The sequence below is a fragment of the Vipera ursinii genome (assembly GCF_947247035.1).
Source record: "Vipera ursinii genome assembly, chromosome: Z".
In the NCBI taxonomy this organism is placed as follows: domain Eukaryota; kingdom Metazoa; phylum Chordata; class Lepidosauria; order Squamata; family Viperidae; genus Vipera; species Vipera ursinii.
In genome coordinates this window covers 55,133,639-55,152,644 of record NC_139517.1, presented here as the reverse complement: position 1 = coordinate 55,152,644, position 19,006 = coordinate 55,133,639, and the positions used below count along the sequence as shown (strand labels likewise).

General features: G+C 44.1%; 1 protein-coding gene across 2 annotated transcripts in view; it reads left to right on the top strand.

Moving 5' to 3' along the window:
* Positions 1-19,006, top strand: part of ERP44 (endoplasmic reticulum protein 44) — a 151,386-nt gene that overhangs the window by 28,715 nt on the left and 103,665 nt on the right. For both annotated transcript variants that reach the window (XM_083377139.1, XM_083377140.1), the window contains exons 2-3: positions 2,617-2,689; positions 15,021-15,060. In XM_083377139.1, coding sequence (XP_083233265.1) covers positions 2,617-2,689; positions 15,021-15,060 — 113 coding nt within the window. The remainder of the gene's footprint in view (positions 1-2,616; positions 2,690-15,020; positions 15,061-19,006) is intronic.

Below are 19,006 nucleotides of genomic sequence, written 5' to 3'. Positions count from 1 at the left end.
TTTCTTCTGCTTAGACCTTCCAGTGTCCAATTTCTAAAATTATCACTTAGCTTTTGTTATTACTTACAATAGCCATGGTTGCCAAAAGAAGTCTTTTTCCCACAAAAAGCTATTTACTTTTTATAATTAATGCCAAAATTATATAGTTAATGACATTATTCTTAATTTATCTGAACATTATCCATTTATAACTTTCTTAGATCAAAATCTTATTTAGCTTTTTATTTCAAATTGTTTAAGTTCTTAACCTTATATTTAATTTTCCTTTTGTTCCAAGTTGAAGGTAACTGACTTGATGAAAACATTTCAAATGTTCCGAAGTTCTCTACTAGCTTTAAGACAGGCAATTTCTGAAAATGATTAGAAAATGATATTTGTAAACTTAATGTTTAAATGGCTGTGGCACGGTTGTAAGCAGGATGGCTGATTCTTCGTCTTCCCGGTTCTCAAACCCATGGAAAACTGTTTTTCTGTCTCTTTGTGATTAGCAGCCATCTGGAGCACACCTGGGCAATCTATCCTGTGTTTATCCACAGAGGTTCCAAGGAACTTTTCTATACATTGGTCCCTTGGTCTTCACTGCAATTGTTTGCTCTGCTTTTATGAAGCTTTCTTCTGTTCACTGTACTTCCTTTGGAAATCCCATCTGTATTTTTCTGGACTTTCTGCAAAAGAAGTTGGAAACACTATATTATGTGTTTATGATGAGAAAGGTACCTGATATAATAATAGAACAGGAGTTAAAAATAACAAAAAAAGAAAAATTCAATATAACATAAATTCAATCCAGTTACTCCCATACAAGTGGACAGAGTGCTTGTTGTTGGCTTCTGCTGCCACTGTATTAGATCCATATCCCTCCTGGTTAGTCAAGGGTTCCAAGGAGGTCACATGTAGCTGGGTTCAGGTAGTAGGTAAATGTTTCTTAGCAGGAGTTGGTGGTCTTCTCCTTCCTCAAGAGATCAGAAGTAGACTTGGAGACAACCTTCTTTTTTGAGGAAAAGTTGTTGAGAAGCTAGTACACCTTTAGCTTCAAGGAGCTGTAAAGCGAATAGATTATCTAGATCTAGTAAAGTCAAATTTCATGCAGGGGGTATATTACAAGATGGCATTGAACATCCATGTGGGTGATTTCTGGAAGGCCTAGGGTAGGGTAGTGTATCCATCCTGACCATACTTTATTTATTCATTTATTTATTATTTTTTATAAATAACCCAAGATGGCAAACATATCCAACACACATTCAGCCTCCTATTTTCCCCACAACAACAACCCTGTGAAGTGAATTGGGCTGAGAGTGACTCGCCAAAGGTCACCCAGCTGTCTTTGGTGATTGACTTGATATCTTACTGACTTTTGGAATCATCAAATATAGTATCCTTCTGGGCTGGCGGTAGTTGGGAGTGTGAGGGACATTTTTAAAATGATTTTCCTCATTTTTCCAGGTCACGTTTCTTTGGTGTACTGGGCAATAGGTTTAACTATGCCTCTACTTTATGGGCTACTACAGTACATGAATCAATTGTCTCATTTATATAAAACAGCTTGGTGAGATTGGCCTGTTGTTCAAGTATTATTTGTATGCTGATGAAAGTTGTCTATCTCAACTTGTTCAAATGATGCTGTGTTGGTGTTTTGAGTGCCTAGAGTCTGAATAGAGAAGAATGGCTTCAGTTCAATCCTATAAGACCAAGTAGCTGTGGGTTTTAGACCTCTCTTCATCTAGTGATTAGCTAACTCTGACTGAGGAGACAATCTAGGTGTTCCTCTTCAAGGGTCTCCCTTAGCTCCATTAAAAGGTTTCACATTCTGCACTTTATTTATTAATTTATTTTATTGAAAAAGTTTCAGCTCTTTTTGCATACCTCTGCATTCCTTGGTCACCTCCAGATTGGCCTATTGCAATTCTGTGCACTTGGGGCAGTCCTTGAAAAGCATTTGGAAGCTGTAGCTGGTAGAATGCATAATACCAGAGTTGCATGAGCTGCACTGGCTCCCAATATGCTTCCAGATGCAATTCAGGTGCTGTTTGTAACCTTTAAATCTCTATATTGCATGGAGCCAGATTATGTATAAAGTTGCCTATCTCTGATTCTGCCCATCTTATTAGTTCTAGCAGGGTGGGCATGGTCTGAGCCCATTTAGTGAAAGAAATTATTAATAAGTAGAAAGTGCTCTTAAGAACTGATTACCAGCAGTTAAGTTTTAATTTTACTTGAAAAATATAATTGATATACTGACAATAGAATATTTGATGGAAGTGGCTCTTCATTAACAAACTTGCAGATTCTTGATCTATAACTATTAAATAAACTTGTCTTGATTGATTTTCCTCTCACTTTATGTATTGTATGAGCAGGAATAATAACTATATTGTGACAAATTATATCAGTAATTTGTTTAGTGAACTAGAATCTTCGACAATTTGTGTTTCATCCTGGGGGAAGACTCTTTACTGGAGAAATCCATTGGGTACTGGGGAGGAGGACAAGGACAAAGCTAAACTCTCTTAATGCATGTAATATCTGAAACAATTTTGGCCATGCTAAAATGTTCTAAACTATGTATGTATGGAAGGTTAATAGATACATTTTAAGGTGTCTATATTCTTGCAGATATCTTCTTTTTTTCATCCAACACAAAGTGAAATAACAAGCCTTGACAGTGGAAATATAGATGATGTTTTAAGTAAGTATTGTTTAATGCTTATACAGAACATTTATTTATTTATTGCCTTGATTCATATAGTTTCCCATTTCACAGTTTTGACTCTTGATGGCATAGACAGGATGACACTCAACAACCAAAGATAACAATAATAATAAAAAACAATACTCCAATAGCACAGTCAAGGGCGATGAGACTGAGATCACATAATTTTAGTCATGTCAAAGAAACCACAGTCAGTCATGCCTAGAAAGAGTTAGATCTTCAAGGTTAACAGAAAATTAGTAAGATTGGGCCAGATAAATTTGTTGAAGTATAATGTTTCAAAGGGCAGGCATTATGATAGATAAAGCCCACTTCCTTAATGCATAATAGATAGGAGCCAGAACATGGTCAGCCTGCCCAATCTAGTGAGTTAAAAAGAAATAAATTGGAGAAAGGTGGTCCCACAAATAAGGTGGCTCCATGCAATTAAAGGCTTTAATCAGGAGTTTGAATTGCAGCCCAAAGCCTACTGGGAACCAAGGCAGTTCCTGGAGTAGTGTTGTAACATGGATTAATTAATTGGGACCCAGGGGGATGGGGTAGGGATACCGATCCCCACGGTGATTGGGAATGGCGGCAGATGGATGAGCAGAGGGCCATATCGTAATCTGAGATCACGCCCCCGCTATTTTCGAGCTGTGGCGCGCTCTGACCCTCTGGCTCTCACCTGCTGTCCTGGGGAAGGGGGAGGGCAGACACCTGAGCTCAGGCTGATCTATTTTAATGCTAGGTCTGTTGTGAATAAAGCTCCCCTCATCCATGATTTGATCGAGGAGGAAGACGCAGACCTGGCGTGCATCACGGAAACTTGGTTGGGCCCGGAGGGAGGGGTCCCTCTGATTGATTTATGCCCTCCAGGTTTCCGTGTGCTGCACCAACCTCGGGCTCAGGGTAGGGGAGGTGGCGTGGCGGTTGTTATCAGAGAGACCCTTCATCCACGGGAGGCCACTGCCCTTCAGATAGACGGATGTGAATCCCTCCTCTTAAGGTGGGGTCCTGGTGGTCAGTTGGGCCTACTGCTGGTATACCTCTCTCCAAGCTGCGTAGCAACGGCTCTACCCAGGCTACTTGACGCCCTCTCAGGATTGGCGGTTGAATTTCCCAGACTTATGGTTCTGGGAGACTTTAATCTGCCTTCCCTGGGCAGTGCATCGGAGGTGGCCCGAGAATTCATGGCTTCCATGACGGCTATGGACCTGACCCAAATTATTCAGGACCCGACTCACGAGGGGGGAAACACGCCTGATCTTATTTTTATCTCTGGGCAGTGGCTTAATGGGCTGGGTGGGGTTACTCCAACATCTCAACCCCTTTCATGGACAGACCATTATCTCCTGCGGTTGGGCCTCCATCACGTCACCCCCCCCCCGCTGTCAGGAGGCGGAACCGACCAGATGGTTCTGCCCCAGGCGCCTGATGGACCCAGATAAGTTCCAGATGGCGCTTGGATTGATTCCTACCTCCCTCTCCCACAGCCCGGTCGAGTTCTTAGTTAATGCCTGGCAACAGGCTGCTTCGGAGGCTCTCGACCGCGTTGTGCCTTTGCATCCTCTGACCCGGCACAGGTCCTGACTCGTTCCTTGGTTCTCCAAGGACCTGCGGGAGATGAAACACCGGAGAAGGGGCCTTGAGAGCATTTGGAGAACCAGTCGGTCCGAGTCTGACCGAACACAGTTAAGATCCTTTTCTAGATCTTATCTTGTGGCAATGGAGGTGGCAAAGCGCGCTTACTTCACCACCCTCATTGCGTCCGCAGATAACTGCCCGGCTGCCCTGTTTAGAGTGGTCCGCTCCCTTTTAAATCAAGGGACGGGAGAGGACCCCTTACGAGGACGGGCCAAGGAATTTAGTAAATATCTGGTGGACAAAATTGCTCAGATTCGGGCTGGTCTGGACTCTGACTGGGCAGTATCTGACGAGAGGAAAACGATGAGTTTGGCCGAGAACATTTGGGAAGAGTTTGATCCTGTGACTCCGGATGAAGTGGACAGGATCATGGGGAAATTAAGTGCCGCCACGTGTTTGTTGGACCCGTGTCCCTCCTGGCTGGTCTATGCATCTCGGGAGGTTACACGAGGCTGGCTCCTAGCAGTTATCAATGCCTCACTGAGTGAAGGGTACTTCCCTGCCGCCTTGAAAGAGGCGGTGGTAAGGCCCCTCCTTAAGAAACCTGCATTGGATCCAGCTATTTTAAACAACTTTCGTCCTGTCTCCAACCTTCGCTTTATTGCGAAGGTCTTTGAGAGCGTGGTGGCACGGCAGCTCCCTTTGGTCCTGGAGGAAACTGAGTATCTGGATCCGTACCAATCAGGTTTCAGGCCCGGGTATAGCACGGAGACGGCATTGGTCGCACTGGTGAATGATCTCTGGCGGGCCCGAGATAGGGGTTATTCCTCTGTCCTGGTCCTATTAGATCTCTCAGCGGCTTTTGATACCATCGACTACGGTATCTTGCTGCGTCGTCTTGAGGAGTTGGGAGTGGGAGGCACCGTTCTGCAGTGGTTCTCCTCCTACCTCTTGGGCCGTTCACAGACGGTGTTGGCAGGGGGGCAGAGGTCAACCCCTAGGCCCCTTAGTTGTGGGGTGCCTCAGGGGTCGGTGCTCCTGCCCCTCCTGTTCAACATCTATATGAAGCCGCTGGGAGAGATCATCCGTGGCTTCGGGGTGAAGTATCATCAATATGCTGATGATACCCAGCTTTTCATCTCCACCCCGAACCAACCCAGTGATCCCCTCGATGTGATGTCCCATTGCCCAGAAGCAGTACAGATTTGGATGGAAAAGAACAGGCTCCGGCTCAACCCGGCCAAGACTGAGTGGCTTTACGTACCAACATCTCGTTTAGTCCAAGAGGTTCCATCTTTGATTATAGGAGGAGAGATGTTACCTCCCGTTGATAGAGCATGCAATCTAGGCGTCCTCCTAGATTCACAACTCAGTTTTGAAGATCATATTGGAGTCGTGGCTAGGGGGACATTTGCCCAGATTCGCCTGGTACACCAGTTGCGCTCCTTTCTGGACCGAGATGCCCTACGTACAGTCACCCACGGACTTGTTACCTCCCGTATAGACTACTGCAATGCTCTCTACATGCGGCTGCCCTTGAAGACCACCCGGAGGCTTCAGCTGGTGCAGAGTGCGGCTGCACGGGTAGTGATGGGAGCACCCCGATACTCCCATATTACACCCCTCCTGCGTGAGCTGCATTGGTTACAGGTTGCCCTCCGGGTGATATTTAAGCTGCTGATACTTACCTTTAAAGCCCTACATGGCTTAGGCCCGGGATACTTGCAGAACTACCTGCTGCCAGGAATGAATTCCCATCGCCCAGTACGCTCACACAAAGAAGGCCTCCTCAGGGTACCGTCGGCTAGACAATGTCGGCTGGCGACCCCCAGGGGAAGAGCCTTCTCTGTGGGAGCGCCAGCCCTGTGGAACCAGCTCCCCCCTGAGCTTCGGATGGCCCAAGATCTCCAGTCCTTTCGCTGCGGCCTCAAAACACTCCTTTTCCACCTGGCTGACCTGGACTGACGGGATTTTATTTATGTTTACAATTTTTAACTCTAATTTTAATTTATTTTAATTTTTAATTTTAATTTATTGTACAGAGGCCTTTAATTTTAATTTTATCTTAATTTCTGTATTTATTATATGTTATTGTTGTTAGCCGCCCTGAGTCCTTCGGGAGATAGGGCGGGATATAAGTCCCATTAATAAATTAATAAATAAATAATTGAAGTGTTCCCATAACTGCTTACACAGCCACAGTCTGGACCAGCTCTATCTTCTAAGTGGATTTCATGGGCCGCCTTAAGTACATTGCTGTAATTCAGATGGTGACCAAAACTTGTATGACCTTGTGTAATGTGTCATGGTCCGAGAAAATGTGTCAAGATGAATCTATACAAAAGCTCTGCTTGTCGTGTCTTCTTCATATTCCCTGAACAGGAACCATGAGCATAGGAGGACCACAAAATTACATATGAGATTTGTATACAGCAATGCAATATTTGGAAAACCTTTGGATTTGGGAGGCTTTGAAACCCAAAGTCACTTGGTTTTTATTTTATTTATTTACTAAATTTTTATGGCCATCTATCTCATATAATGATTCTAGGTGGCTCACAACAATCCATTAAAACATGGTTGAAAACAAAAATACCCTCCAGGCCCCATAGTGGAGGGCTTTTCAACTAATGGTATGTGTACCACCTGTGGTACTTTGCCATGTGCCAGGTAGTACGTGACTGGTAGCCAAGTGTAGGGGGAGGGGAGTGAGTCAAAGCAAGCCAGGCCTGAGGGAGAGGCATCTGCAGGACAGTCTATGCTCAGCAGAAGCCCCAGGAGCCGGCAGGGCTCCAGCTGATTGGCTCCAGCTGATTGGTGCTTCTGGAAGCAGTGCAGAGCTGGAGGTGAACTGAAGAAAAAGTGGGGGGACCAGAGGAGAGACTATAAAAGGAGGTGATTTGGGCAGGAAAGGGGAAAAAAGACAACAGGGAAAGAGAAGGAGAGGTCAGCAGGCAGGGAGGAAATGGACAGAGAAGCAGCAGCTATTGCTGGAAGAAAAGGTCCCCTGGTTCGTTTTCTTCAGCTGGGAGAATGCAATCAGTGCTGATGAAATGAAAAGCTAGCATGTTGGAAAGGAGGTGGCTTTATTTAGTTCTGGATCAGCTGGCAGCTTGATTGGGTTATCATAAGAATTTTTGTACAGTTTTTACAGCATTTTTTAATTCAGAGGCTCCTTTGTGTGCTTTGGTTATTGGAATATTTTAGTCTCTATTTTAGAGACCAATGAGTCCAAAATGTTGACTTCTGTAGGTTTAACCCCTTAAACAAATGTAATTAGTTTTACCCCCCTTATCTTGAGTCTGTCTATGGCTTTTAGAAAGTTTACTTTGAAGGTAAACAGGTTTAATTTTAAAGCTAAAACTTTTCGCAATTGCCAGAGCCTTTCAGTCTGGGATTGCTATAGATTTGAGATTTATTACATTTATTACATTTATATGCCGCCCTTCTCCCCAAGGACTCAGGGGGCTCACAACAATAAAAAATTAAAAAACAAAGTACATGACACCCCTGAGGTAGCTTAAAGAGAAAAAAAATCAGTTTATGTGTTTTTTTATTTTGTGAGCCTTTGTTGCTTTGCACTTGATTCCTGTCTCTTTAAGGGTACAGGGAAGGGATGGGGGTTTACATTCTTACTACACTGTGGAAGGATTGCTAAGAAGGGCCGACCAGCTAGCTCAGGGGTCTACAAACTTAACAACTTAAAGACCTGTAGACTTCAATTCTCAGAATTCCTCATCCAGCCATGATGGCTGAGGAATTCTGGGAGTTGAAGTCCACAAGTCTTAAAAGTGCCAAGTATGAAGACCCCTGAGCTAGCTGGTAGTGGTGCATATTAATAAATATGGATAAATTCATCATACATTTGTCAGTGCAAAAGGAAAGTGATTTAGCAAAGGAACAGCCACCAAAGAAATTAAAACTGGTACTTTTTTACTTTTTTCCTACAGTTTGTAATATTTTATTAGATTATAGAATAAAATACAAAAATACAAAAGCAAATAGTAGGACACAATGGGGAGGAAAAAGTGGGGGGAAGTGAGGGGGAGAAAAGAAAAAGAACAGACTTCCTCTGTTGCAGTAGAAGGAAGCATTAACATTGAACCTCAACTTTTTACTTTTCCATAACATTATAATCTAGCCATTTCTATAACAACAAATGAATCTAATCAGTAAAACCCAAAATCCCCCCCTTTTTGTCATCAAGTTTTTGACACCTTGCTAAGCACTGGTGGTACTCAAATATTGTCATGTCCTAAAAGTGGTACAATCTGTGATAAGGTTGAAAAGCCCTGCCATAGCAAACATCCTTGCAGCTCAACCCCTACATAGACCAAAACCTGAAGGAAAGATCCAGGTCTTCATAGCCCTCCAGAAGACTAAAAGGGATCCCTTGGATCTCAGATGAGAGGCTATTCCAAACCACTGGGATGGAAACCAAAAAGATGCACCTCTAAAGTTCCATCAGATGGCAATATTTAAGGAGGGGATCTGGAGTATACTTACCCTATCTAACTTAGCAGAATAGTCAGGTACCCTCAGAGAGATATGGTTCTGCAAATAACCTGTCCCTGTGCCATATAGAACTTTCAAGGTGTTAACTGAATTGCGCCTGGAAAGCGCCTGGAATCTAGCATAGCTCTTGCAGTAGTGTTACTCAAGTGAGACACAAGGTAGAGGGCAAAACTGCACATGCATCTCCAGTCTGGATCAATTACATTTTCTTGATAGTTTACAATGGCAGCCCCATTAGAGCACATTGCAGTAATCTAAATGGGAGATGACTAAAACAGAGGTGGTTTAGCAAGGTCCGCTGTTCTAGGGATGGGCACAACTGGTGTACAAATTGAATTTATGCAAAGGATCCCCTTGCACAGCTTGCCACCTGCTCTTCCAGCAGAAACCATGAGTCCCAAGAGGACTCTCAAATTATTATTATTATTATTATTATTATTATTATTATTATTATTATTATTATTATTATTATTATTATTACTATTACTATTATTATTATTATTATTATTATTATTATTATTATTATTATTATTATTATTATTATTAATTTAATTTGTATACCGCCCTTCTCCCGAAGGACTCAGGGCGGTGAACAGGGCAATACATAATAAAAACAAGATACAAAAATTAAAAATTATTAAAAGTAATTAAACAGAGATGCCCGTAATAAATTAGTACAGATTAAAAGTTAAGCCAATTTATAAAACCCAACCCCATCCCATCAGGTCAGGCCGGCTTGTTCAAAAAGGTGGGTTTTAAGATCGCGCCGGAAGGAGCGGAGATCAGGCGCCATCCGGAGCTCGACCGGAAGATGGTTCCATAAATCCGGTGTGCCCACAGAGAACGCCCTCCCCCTGGGGGCCACCAGTCGGCATTCTTTGACCGGTGGCACCCTGAGGAGGCCCTCTCTGTGGGAGCGTACTGGGCGGAGGGAAGTTGACGCCGGCCGCAGGTGCTCTCCAAGGTATTCCGGACCCATGCCATGTAGGGCTTTGTAGGTCATTACTAACACCTTGAACCTCACCCGGAAGACAACTGGAAGCCAATGCAGCTCGCGGAGCAAAGGTGTGACATGGGAGTGTCGGGAAACTCCCAACAAAACTCTCGTGGCTGCATTCTGTACCAGTTGGAGCCTCCGGGTGGTCTGCAAGGGTAGCCCCATGTAGAGAGTGTTGCAGTAGTCAAGACGAGAGGTCACGAGCGCATGAGTGACTGTACGTAAGGCATCCCGGTCTAGATAGGGCCGCAACTGGCGCACCAGGTGGACCTGGACGAAGGCCCCCCTAGTCACAGCTACTATATGGTCTTCTAGGGAAAGCTGTGAGTCTAGGAGGACTCCCAAGTTGCGAGCCCTATCTACAGGAGGTAATAACTCACCCCCCATAGAGAGGGGTGGGATATCCTGAATGTCCCGAGATGCCAGTACGCACAGCCACTCAGTCTTGTCAGGGTTGAGTCGAAGCCTGTTCCTCCCCATCCAGACCCGGACCGCCTCCAGGCAACGGGACAACATGTCGAGGGCATCACTGCAGTGGTTTGGGGTCGAAATGAAAAGCTGGGTATCATCAGCATACTGATGATACCCAACTCCAAAGCCACGAATGATCTCACCCAGCGGTTTCATGTAGATGTTGAACAGGAGAGGCGAGAGGACCGACCCCTGAGGAACTCCACAAATGAGAGGCCTCGCGGTCGACCTCTGCCCCCCTGCCAACACCGACTGCGAGCATCCCAGGAGATAGGAGGAGAACCACTGAAGGACCGTGCCTCCCACTCCCAATCCCCTGAGGCGCTGCAGCAGGATACCATGGTCGATGGTATCGAAAGCCGCTGAGAGGTCTAATAGGACTAGGACAGAGGAGTATCCCCTGTCCCGAGCCCTCCAGAGATCATTCACCAGCGCGACCAATGCCGTCTCCGTGCTGTACCCGGGCCTGAAGCCTGATTGGTACGGGTCTAGATAATCCGCTTCATCCAGGACCAGAGGGAGCTGATGCGCCACCACACTCTCAACAACCTTTGCAAGAAAGCGAAGGTTGGAGACCGGACGAAAGTTATTTATCACAGCCGGGTCCAAGGCAGGCTTCTTGAGGAGAGGTCTCACCACCGCCTCTTTCAAGGCGGCGGGGAAACTACCCTCACTCAAGGAGGCAGATATAACTGCCTGGATCCAGCCTCGTGTCCCCTCCCGGGCTGCATAAACCAGCCAGGAAGGGCACGGGTCCAATAAACATGTGGTGGAGCTCAGCCTCCCCATAATCCTGTCCACTTCCTCCGGAGTTACAGGATTAAACTTCTCCCAGGTAACATTGACAAGACTACCCGTGTCCTGATCGTCCGACTCTGCCCAGTCGGAGTCCAGACCGGTCCGAATCTGAGCGATTTTGTCTGACAGATGTTGACTAAACTCCTCGGCACGCCCCTGCAAGGGTTCCTCACTCACCTCCTGATTAAGGAGGGAGCAGGTCACCCTAAACAGGGCGGCCGGGCGATTATCTGCGGACGCAATGAGGGCAGCGAAGTAGTTAGACCTCGCCACCCTCATCGCTGCGAGATAAGACCTAATATAGGTTCTTAGTCGCAATCGGTCGGATTCAGATCGGCTGGACCTCCAACCGCTCTCTAGGCCCCGTCTCTGACGCTTCATCTCCCGGAGCTCTGCGGAAAACCATGGAGCCCACTGGGATCTGCGCCGGGTCAGGGGCCACAAGGGTACAACTCGGTCAAGTGCCTCCGTGGCCGTCCTTTCCCAGGCTTCCACTAAGGCATCTGCCGAGCTGTGAGCAGAGGAGGCAGGTGGGGACCCCAGTGCTGCCTGGAACCTCTCAGGGTCCATTAAGCGTCTGAGGTGGAACCATCTAGTTGGCTCAGCACCCCCACGGTGGGGAGTGGCAAAACGGAAGACCAGCCGCAGTAGATGATGATCGGTGCATGACAGGGGCATAACAATTGGAGAGCCCCCACCAAGATCATCTAACCACCGTCTAGATAGAAAAACCAAATCCAGGGTGTGACCTCCCACATGAGTTGGTCCATGAATTACTTGCGTCAGGTCCATGGCCGTCATGGAAGCCATGAACTCCCGAGCTAACTCAGATACTCCTCCCAGGGATGGTAGATTGAAGTCACCCAAAACCATGAGTTTGGGGAACTCAATCACCAGCCCCGAGAGGATATCGAGAAGCTCAGGCAGGGCTGCTGCTGCGCAACTGGGCGAAAGGTACACCAGCAGCAGACCCAACTGCACCCTAGGACCACACCTCAGTAAGAGAGATTCACACCCGGCTATCTGAAGAACGGTGGCCTCCTGCGGACATAAGGTCTCCCTCATAACCACAGCCACTCCCCCACCCCTACCCTGAGTCCGAGGCCGGTGTAGCACCCGGAAGCCTGGTGGGCAAAGATCAACCAGACGGATACCACCCTCTGGGCCCAACCAGGTCTCCGTGATGCAGGCCAGGTCTGCATGCTCACCCTCGACCAGATCTGCCTGGGGGAATGTTACTCTGTATCATCTCTGAATCAGAGATATCAACTTTCCTGACAATGCGGGTGGAGAGGGGGTACCCACAACTATTTGTCTTTTAGGGTTGATTCACAGCTGGTTTCTCTTACCCCAGAACCTTACAGCCTCAAGGTACTGAACATAATTTGCCTAATATAGGATAGAGATATATAATTGAACATCATCAGCCTACTGATGATACTGAATCCCATGCTGGTGGATGATTATAGATCTTAACTATGAGGGGGGAGACATAATATGATAAACCCATATAATAGGAGCTCAGGCTCGACTTTTCCCCGCTCACTAGCACTGACTGATAGCAATCACAAAAAAACAGCAGAGAACAATACTCCACTCCCAATCCTCGGGGCTGGTCAAGAAAATACTATGGTTGATGGTATCAAAAGTTAGTGAGAGATCCAGAAGTAATAGAATGAATGAACACACTTCCAAAATCCCAAGCCCTCCACACATCTACAAGTATGATCAATGTTATCTTGATACTATAGCTAAATCTGAAACTTGACTGAAAATAATCTGCTTCATCAAAGACCTTCTGTAGCGAAGAGCTTACCATCCTCTTGCCATCCTCTGAAAAGGGAAGGTTGGAATGGAAGTTATTCAAAGCCATAGGGTCCAAAAATGGTTTCTGGAAGAGGGGGGAAACCATTACCTATTTCTTCACACATACCTAGTGTGTGTGGAGGCATTTACCATGGCTTGAACCTGACCACATGCCACCTCCCAGGACGTTTTAACCAAGTAGGAGGGCAGTTGATCCAGACTACATGTGACATAGCTCATAACAGTAAGGACCTTGTCGATTTCTTCAGGATTGGCTATTTTAAGCTCTTCCAGATAACCAAGTGAGGCCATGTCTCAATCATTTCCACTGGATCTGTCCAGCCCGAATCCAACACCCACAGAGGTTGAATGACTTCTAGATACCTAGAATAGTCTTTACAGTCACCCTGCAGGGGCTTACCTGCTTCTCCCCCACCATCACTCAAGTCACCCAAAACTAACCACTGCCAGCCATCTGTGGACAAAATCTGAGAAAAAACATTAACAGCATCACTTGTCAGTTGGGATAGAGATGTGCAGTTGATAACTAACCCCATGCTGATGGATGATCTAACCCAGCAACTTTATATAGATGTTAAACAGGAATGGGGAGAGTATGGAACCTGGGAACCCCTATAGAGAAGGGGACTTTTATCAAATCTCTTCTATTAAAACTAACTGGACCTGGTCCTGGAGGAAGAAGAACTACCATCACACTAAATTGGTTAATGAATCTTACTGATTTTAGTACAGCTATGGTGTGTCTAATCATGCTCTGAGAAATAATTCTTTGTAGCCAACTGCCGGTGGAGCTCCGGACGGCATCGGACCTCCGAACTTTCCGTCGTGGTCTGAAGACCCATTTGTTTGAATTGGCCGGTCTGGCCTGATGGGGGAGTTGGGTTTTAAATTGTCATTTTAGATTGTATTATTGTTTTTTAATTGGGCACTGATTTAATCTTTGTTTTAACTTTTGTATAGTATTGTATTTTTATTTATATGCCCTGTGAACCGCCCTGAGTCCCCAGGGAGAAGGGCGGTATATAAATTAAATAAAACATAAAACATAAACAAACCTTCAGAACAGGTATTACAGGATGACTATATGGAGCAGCATTTTGCAAAATTTTAAAGCTGCTGTGTTTTTTCCCAGGTTACTTGTGTGGCACTAAAGTAGTTGCAGTTTTCAAAGCAGCTATATGAACTTGGAATTTTTTTAAAAAAAATATTTGCACAGCCCAAATCCCTTGTTTTGTCTGACTCAAAAACATTATTAATCTTTGGTTACATGTAAGAGCTAGAACAAAGATGAGGATAGGAATCTATTATCTAAAATATATATTAAAAATTGGTTTTATTTTTATCCCTTGTCACACTTGGTTCAAAAAAACCTAATGAACATTAATCTCACATACTATGATAGCTCTCTACTGCTGGTCATGTGAAAGTGCAGCAAAGATTCTAAAGCATTCATAGGGAATTTAGGGCTATTCTACTTTCTAGTCTGAGTAACTCTTAACTTTGGAGTGTGAAAGTCTATGTTTGAAACTCTGGAAGATTGGTGTGGATGCTCTCACAAAATGATTGCCATGTTGGATATTGTGCAGTTACAAACATTTTGTTTCCCAGATTTATCAGGGTAAAATAAATCTGGACCAAATCACCATAAGAAAGAAACTTAAACTCAAAGCTCTAAGTTAAAGTTCCAAAACACAAAGCAACTTGTTACAACAGAAAAAATATGAATTCTGCTCTTTCGTAGAAGACAAAATTAATAAAGTTCAGAATCAAGTAAGTTCACCAGAAATTGAAGACAAGGCAAGGGCAAGTTACCGCATCAAATACATGCCCCTATGAAGGAAAGCAATTTTGATAGGCAAAGCTATTTTGTTCTGACTTATCCATTGCTCTCTCAACCCTCCATAAAACAGATACAGAACAAAACAACTGTAGTTTAAATAATTAGTTTGTTCAGTTAACCTAATAATTCTGTAATAGAAACAGTATTACTTTTTATTAATTCTGATTTATCCAAATGTTGCTTGCTGCCCTTTTGAAAATGATAATATTATTCTTTTCCTGTGCTGTTGATTTAATATTTTATGTGTAGGCTTTGTGATGTCACAAACATTAATTAATTTTTCTTTTTCCCAGACAATGCCGATGTTGCACTAGTCAATTTTTATGCTGATTGGTAAGTATTTCTATACAATCATATATTTTTAGTAATATAGAAATTGGGATTATTTTCTGTTTTTAAAAACATTTATAAATGTAAGATAAACAGAAACTTTGAAATATAAATTTAGTACTTTTCAAACTAAATATATAATCACACTTTTTCTTGTCAGTATTCTTCAAAGGTACAGTGTATTGTATTGGGGTTCAATTATAAGCAATTCTAATTATACTTTCCCCTTCATGGACTACTGCCTTGTCGTGGCGAAGGGGCTTGCATAATTCAATAAAGCTATGAGCTATGCCGTGCAGGGCCACCCAAGACGGAAAGGTCATAGCAGAGAGTTCTGACAAAACGTGATCCACTGGAGAAGGAAATGGCAACCCACTCCAGTATCTTTGCCGTGAAAACCCTATGGACAGTACCAAAAGGCAAAACGATATGACACTGGAAGAAGAGCCCCTCAGGTCGGAAGGCATCCAATATGCTACTGGGGAAGAGCAGAGGGCTAGTACTAGTAGCGCCAGAAAGAATGAAGTGACTGGGCCAAAGCCGAAAAGACGCTCAGCTGTGGATGTGTCTGGTGGTGAAAGGAAAGTCCGATGCTTTAAAGATTTTTTCTCCATAGGAACCTGGAATGTAAATATCCATGAATCAAGAAAAGCTGGACGTGGTCAAACAAGAGAGGAGAAGACTGAACATCGACATCTTAGGTATCAGCGAACTAAAATGGACAGGAATGGGTGAATTTAATTCAGATGACCATCAGGTATACTACTTTGGGCAAGAATCCCTCAGAAGAAATGGAGTAGCCTTCATAGTCAATAAAAGAGTAGGAAAAGCAATACTGGGATACAATCCTCAAAATGACAGAATGATCTCAGTTCGAATCCAAGGCAAACCATTCAATATCGCAATAGTCCAAGTCTATGCCCCAACCACCAGTGCTGAAGAGGATGAAATTAACTGGTTCTATGAAGCCCTACAGCACCTTATAGAACTAACACCAAAAAATGATGTTCTTATCATCATGAGGGATTGGAATGCTAAAGTAGGAAGCCAAAAGATAACCGGAATAACAGGCAAGTTTGGCCTTGGAGTGCAAAATGAAGCAGGGCACAGGCTGATAGAATTCTGTCAAGAGAATACGATGGTCATAGCAAACACTCTTTTCCAACAACCCAAGAGAAGGCTCTACACATGGACATCACCAGACGGTCAACACAGAAATCAGATTGACTATATGCTCTGCAGCCAAAGATGGAGAAGCTCTATACAGTCAGTAAAAACAAGACCAGGAGCTGACTGTGGCTCAGACCATGTGCTTCTCATTGCAAAGTTTAGGCTTAAACTGAAGAAAGTAGGGAAAAGCACTAGGCCACTCAGGTATGAATTAAATCATATCCCTGTTGAATATACAGTAGAGGTGACAAATAGATTTAAGGAATTAGATCTGATAAACAGAGTGCCTGAAGAACTATGGACAGAGGTTCGCGACATTGTACAACAGGTAGCAACCAAAACCATCCCAAAGAAAAAGAAATGCAAGAAAGCAAAATGGCTGTCTGAGGAAGCTTTGCAAATAGCTGAGGAAAGGAGGGAAGCGGAATATGCCCAATTGAATGCAGAATTCCAGATAATAGCTAGAAGAGATAAGAATGCCTTCTTAAATTAACAGTGTAAAGAAATAAAAGAAAACAATAGAATAGGGAGGACCAAAGATCTTTTCAAGAAAATTGGAGAGATGAAGGGAACGTTTAATGCAAAAATGGGCACGATAAAGGACCAAAATGGCAGGGACCTAACAGAGGCAGAAGAGATTAAGAACAGGTGGCAAAATTACACAGAGGAACAACTATACAAGAATGAGCTTAATGTCCCTGATAATCACAATGAGGTGGTCACTGACTTCGACCCAGACATCCTAGAATGTGAAGTGAAGTGGGCCTTAGAAAAGCTGAGCAACAACAAAGCTAGTGGAGGTGACAGTATTCCAGCTGAGCTATTCAAAATCTTAAAAGATGATGCAGTAAAAGTGCTACACTCAATTTGCCAGCAAATTTGGAAAACTCAACAGTGGCCACAGGATTGGAAAAGATCAGTTTACATTCCAATTCCAAAGAAAGGCAGTGCCAAAGAATGATCAAACTATCGCACCATTGCACTCATTTCTCATGCTAGTAAAGTTATGCTTCAAATTCTACAAGCTAGACTCCAGCAGTATGTGGATCGAGAACTACCAGAAGTACAGGCAGGATTTCGAAGAGGCAGAGGAACTAGAGATCAAATTGCCAACATACGCTGGATCATGGAGAAAGCTAGGGAGTTCCAGAAAAACATCTACTTCTGCTTCATTGACTATGCTAAAGGCTTTGATTGTGTGGATCATAACAATCTCTGGCAAGTTCTTAAAGAGATGGGAGTACCAGTTGTCTCTTGAGAAACCTATATGTGGGCCAAGAAGCAACAGTGAGAACTGGACACGGAACCACTGATTGGTTCAAAATTGGCAAAGGAGTCCGGCAAGGCTGTATACTGTCGCCCTGCCTATTTAACTTATATGCAGAGCACATCATGAGAAAGGCAGGGCTAGATGAATTAAAAGTTGGAATTAAGATTGCCGGGAGAAATATCAACAACCTAAGATATGCAGATGATACCACTCTAATGGCAGAAAGTGAAGAAGAACTAAAGAACCTCTTGTTGCGGGTGAAGAAGGAGAGTGCAAAACTTGGGTTGAAACTTAACATTAAGAAAACCAAGATCATGGCATCCGGCCCTCTCAGTTCCTGGCAAATAGATGGGGAAGAAATGGAGGTAGTGACAGATTTTATTTTCCTGGCCTCCAAGATCACTGCAGTGGGGGCTGTAGCCAAGAAATTAAAAGATGCTTGCTCCTGGGGAGGAATGCCATGGCAAATCTAGACAGCACAGTAAAAAGCAGAGACATCAGCCTGTCAACAAAAGTGCGTATAGTCAAGGCTATGGTTTTCCCAGTTGCAATGTATGGCAGTGAAAGTTGGACCATAAGAAAGGCTGAGCGCCAAAGTATTGAGGCCTTTGAACTCTGGTGCTGGAGAAGACTCCTGCGAGTCCCTTGGACTGCAAGGCGATCAAACCAGTCAGTCCTAGAGGAGATCAACCCTGACTACTCTTTAGAAGGCCAGATCCTGAAGCTAAAACTCAAATACTTTGGCCACCTAATGAGAAGGAAGGACTCACTGGAGAAGAGCCTAATGCTGGGAAAGATTGAGGGCAATAGAAGAAGGGGACGACAGAGAATGAGGTGGCTGGATGGAGTCACTGAAGCAGTAGGCTTGAGCTTAAATGGACTCAAGAAAATGGTAGAGGACAGGAAGGCCTGGAGGAAGGTTGTCCATAGGGTCGCGATGGGTCAGACATGACTTTGCAGCTAACAACAACAACAAATTATACTTTATTCTTTAGGAATGTTCTCATGAAACATAGGGATTTTTTTCTTTCTTTCTTATTGCCAAGGTACTGTAAATAAGTAAGTAAGTAAGTAAGTAAGTAAGTAAGAGAATATAAGGAACGGTGGCTGGAATTGGGCATGTCTAGTTTAATGAAGAGAAAGACAAGGGGTGACATGATAGCAGTGTTCCACTATTTCAGGGGCTGCCACAAAGAAGAGGAAATCAAGCTATTTTCCAAAGTACCCAAAGGCAAGAAGCAACGGATGGAAACTAACCAAAGAGAGAAGCAACCTAGAACTAAGGAGAAATTTCCTGACAGTTAGAACAATTAATCAGTGGAACAACCTTACTTCAGAAGCTGTGAATGCTCCAACACTGGAAGTTTTTAAGAGATTGGACAGCCATTTGTCTGAAATGGTACAGGGTAGTATAGGCAACCTTGGCTTTTTTATGAGTCATGGACTTCAACTCCCAGAATTCCTGAGCCAGCCATGCTGAGGGGAAAGGGAGAGGTTTCCATGCTGAGC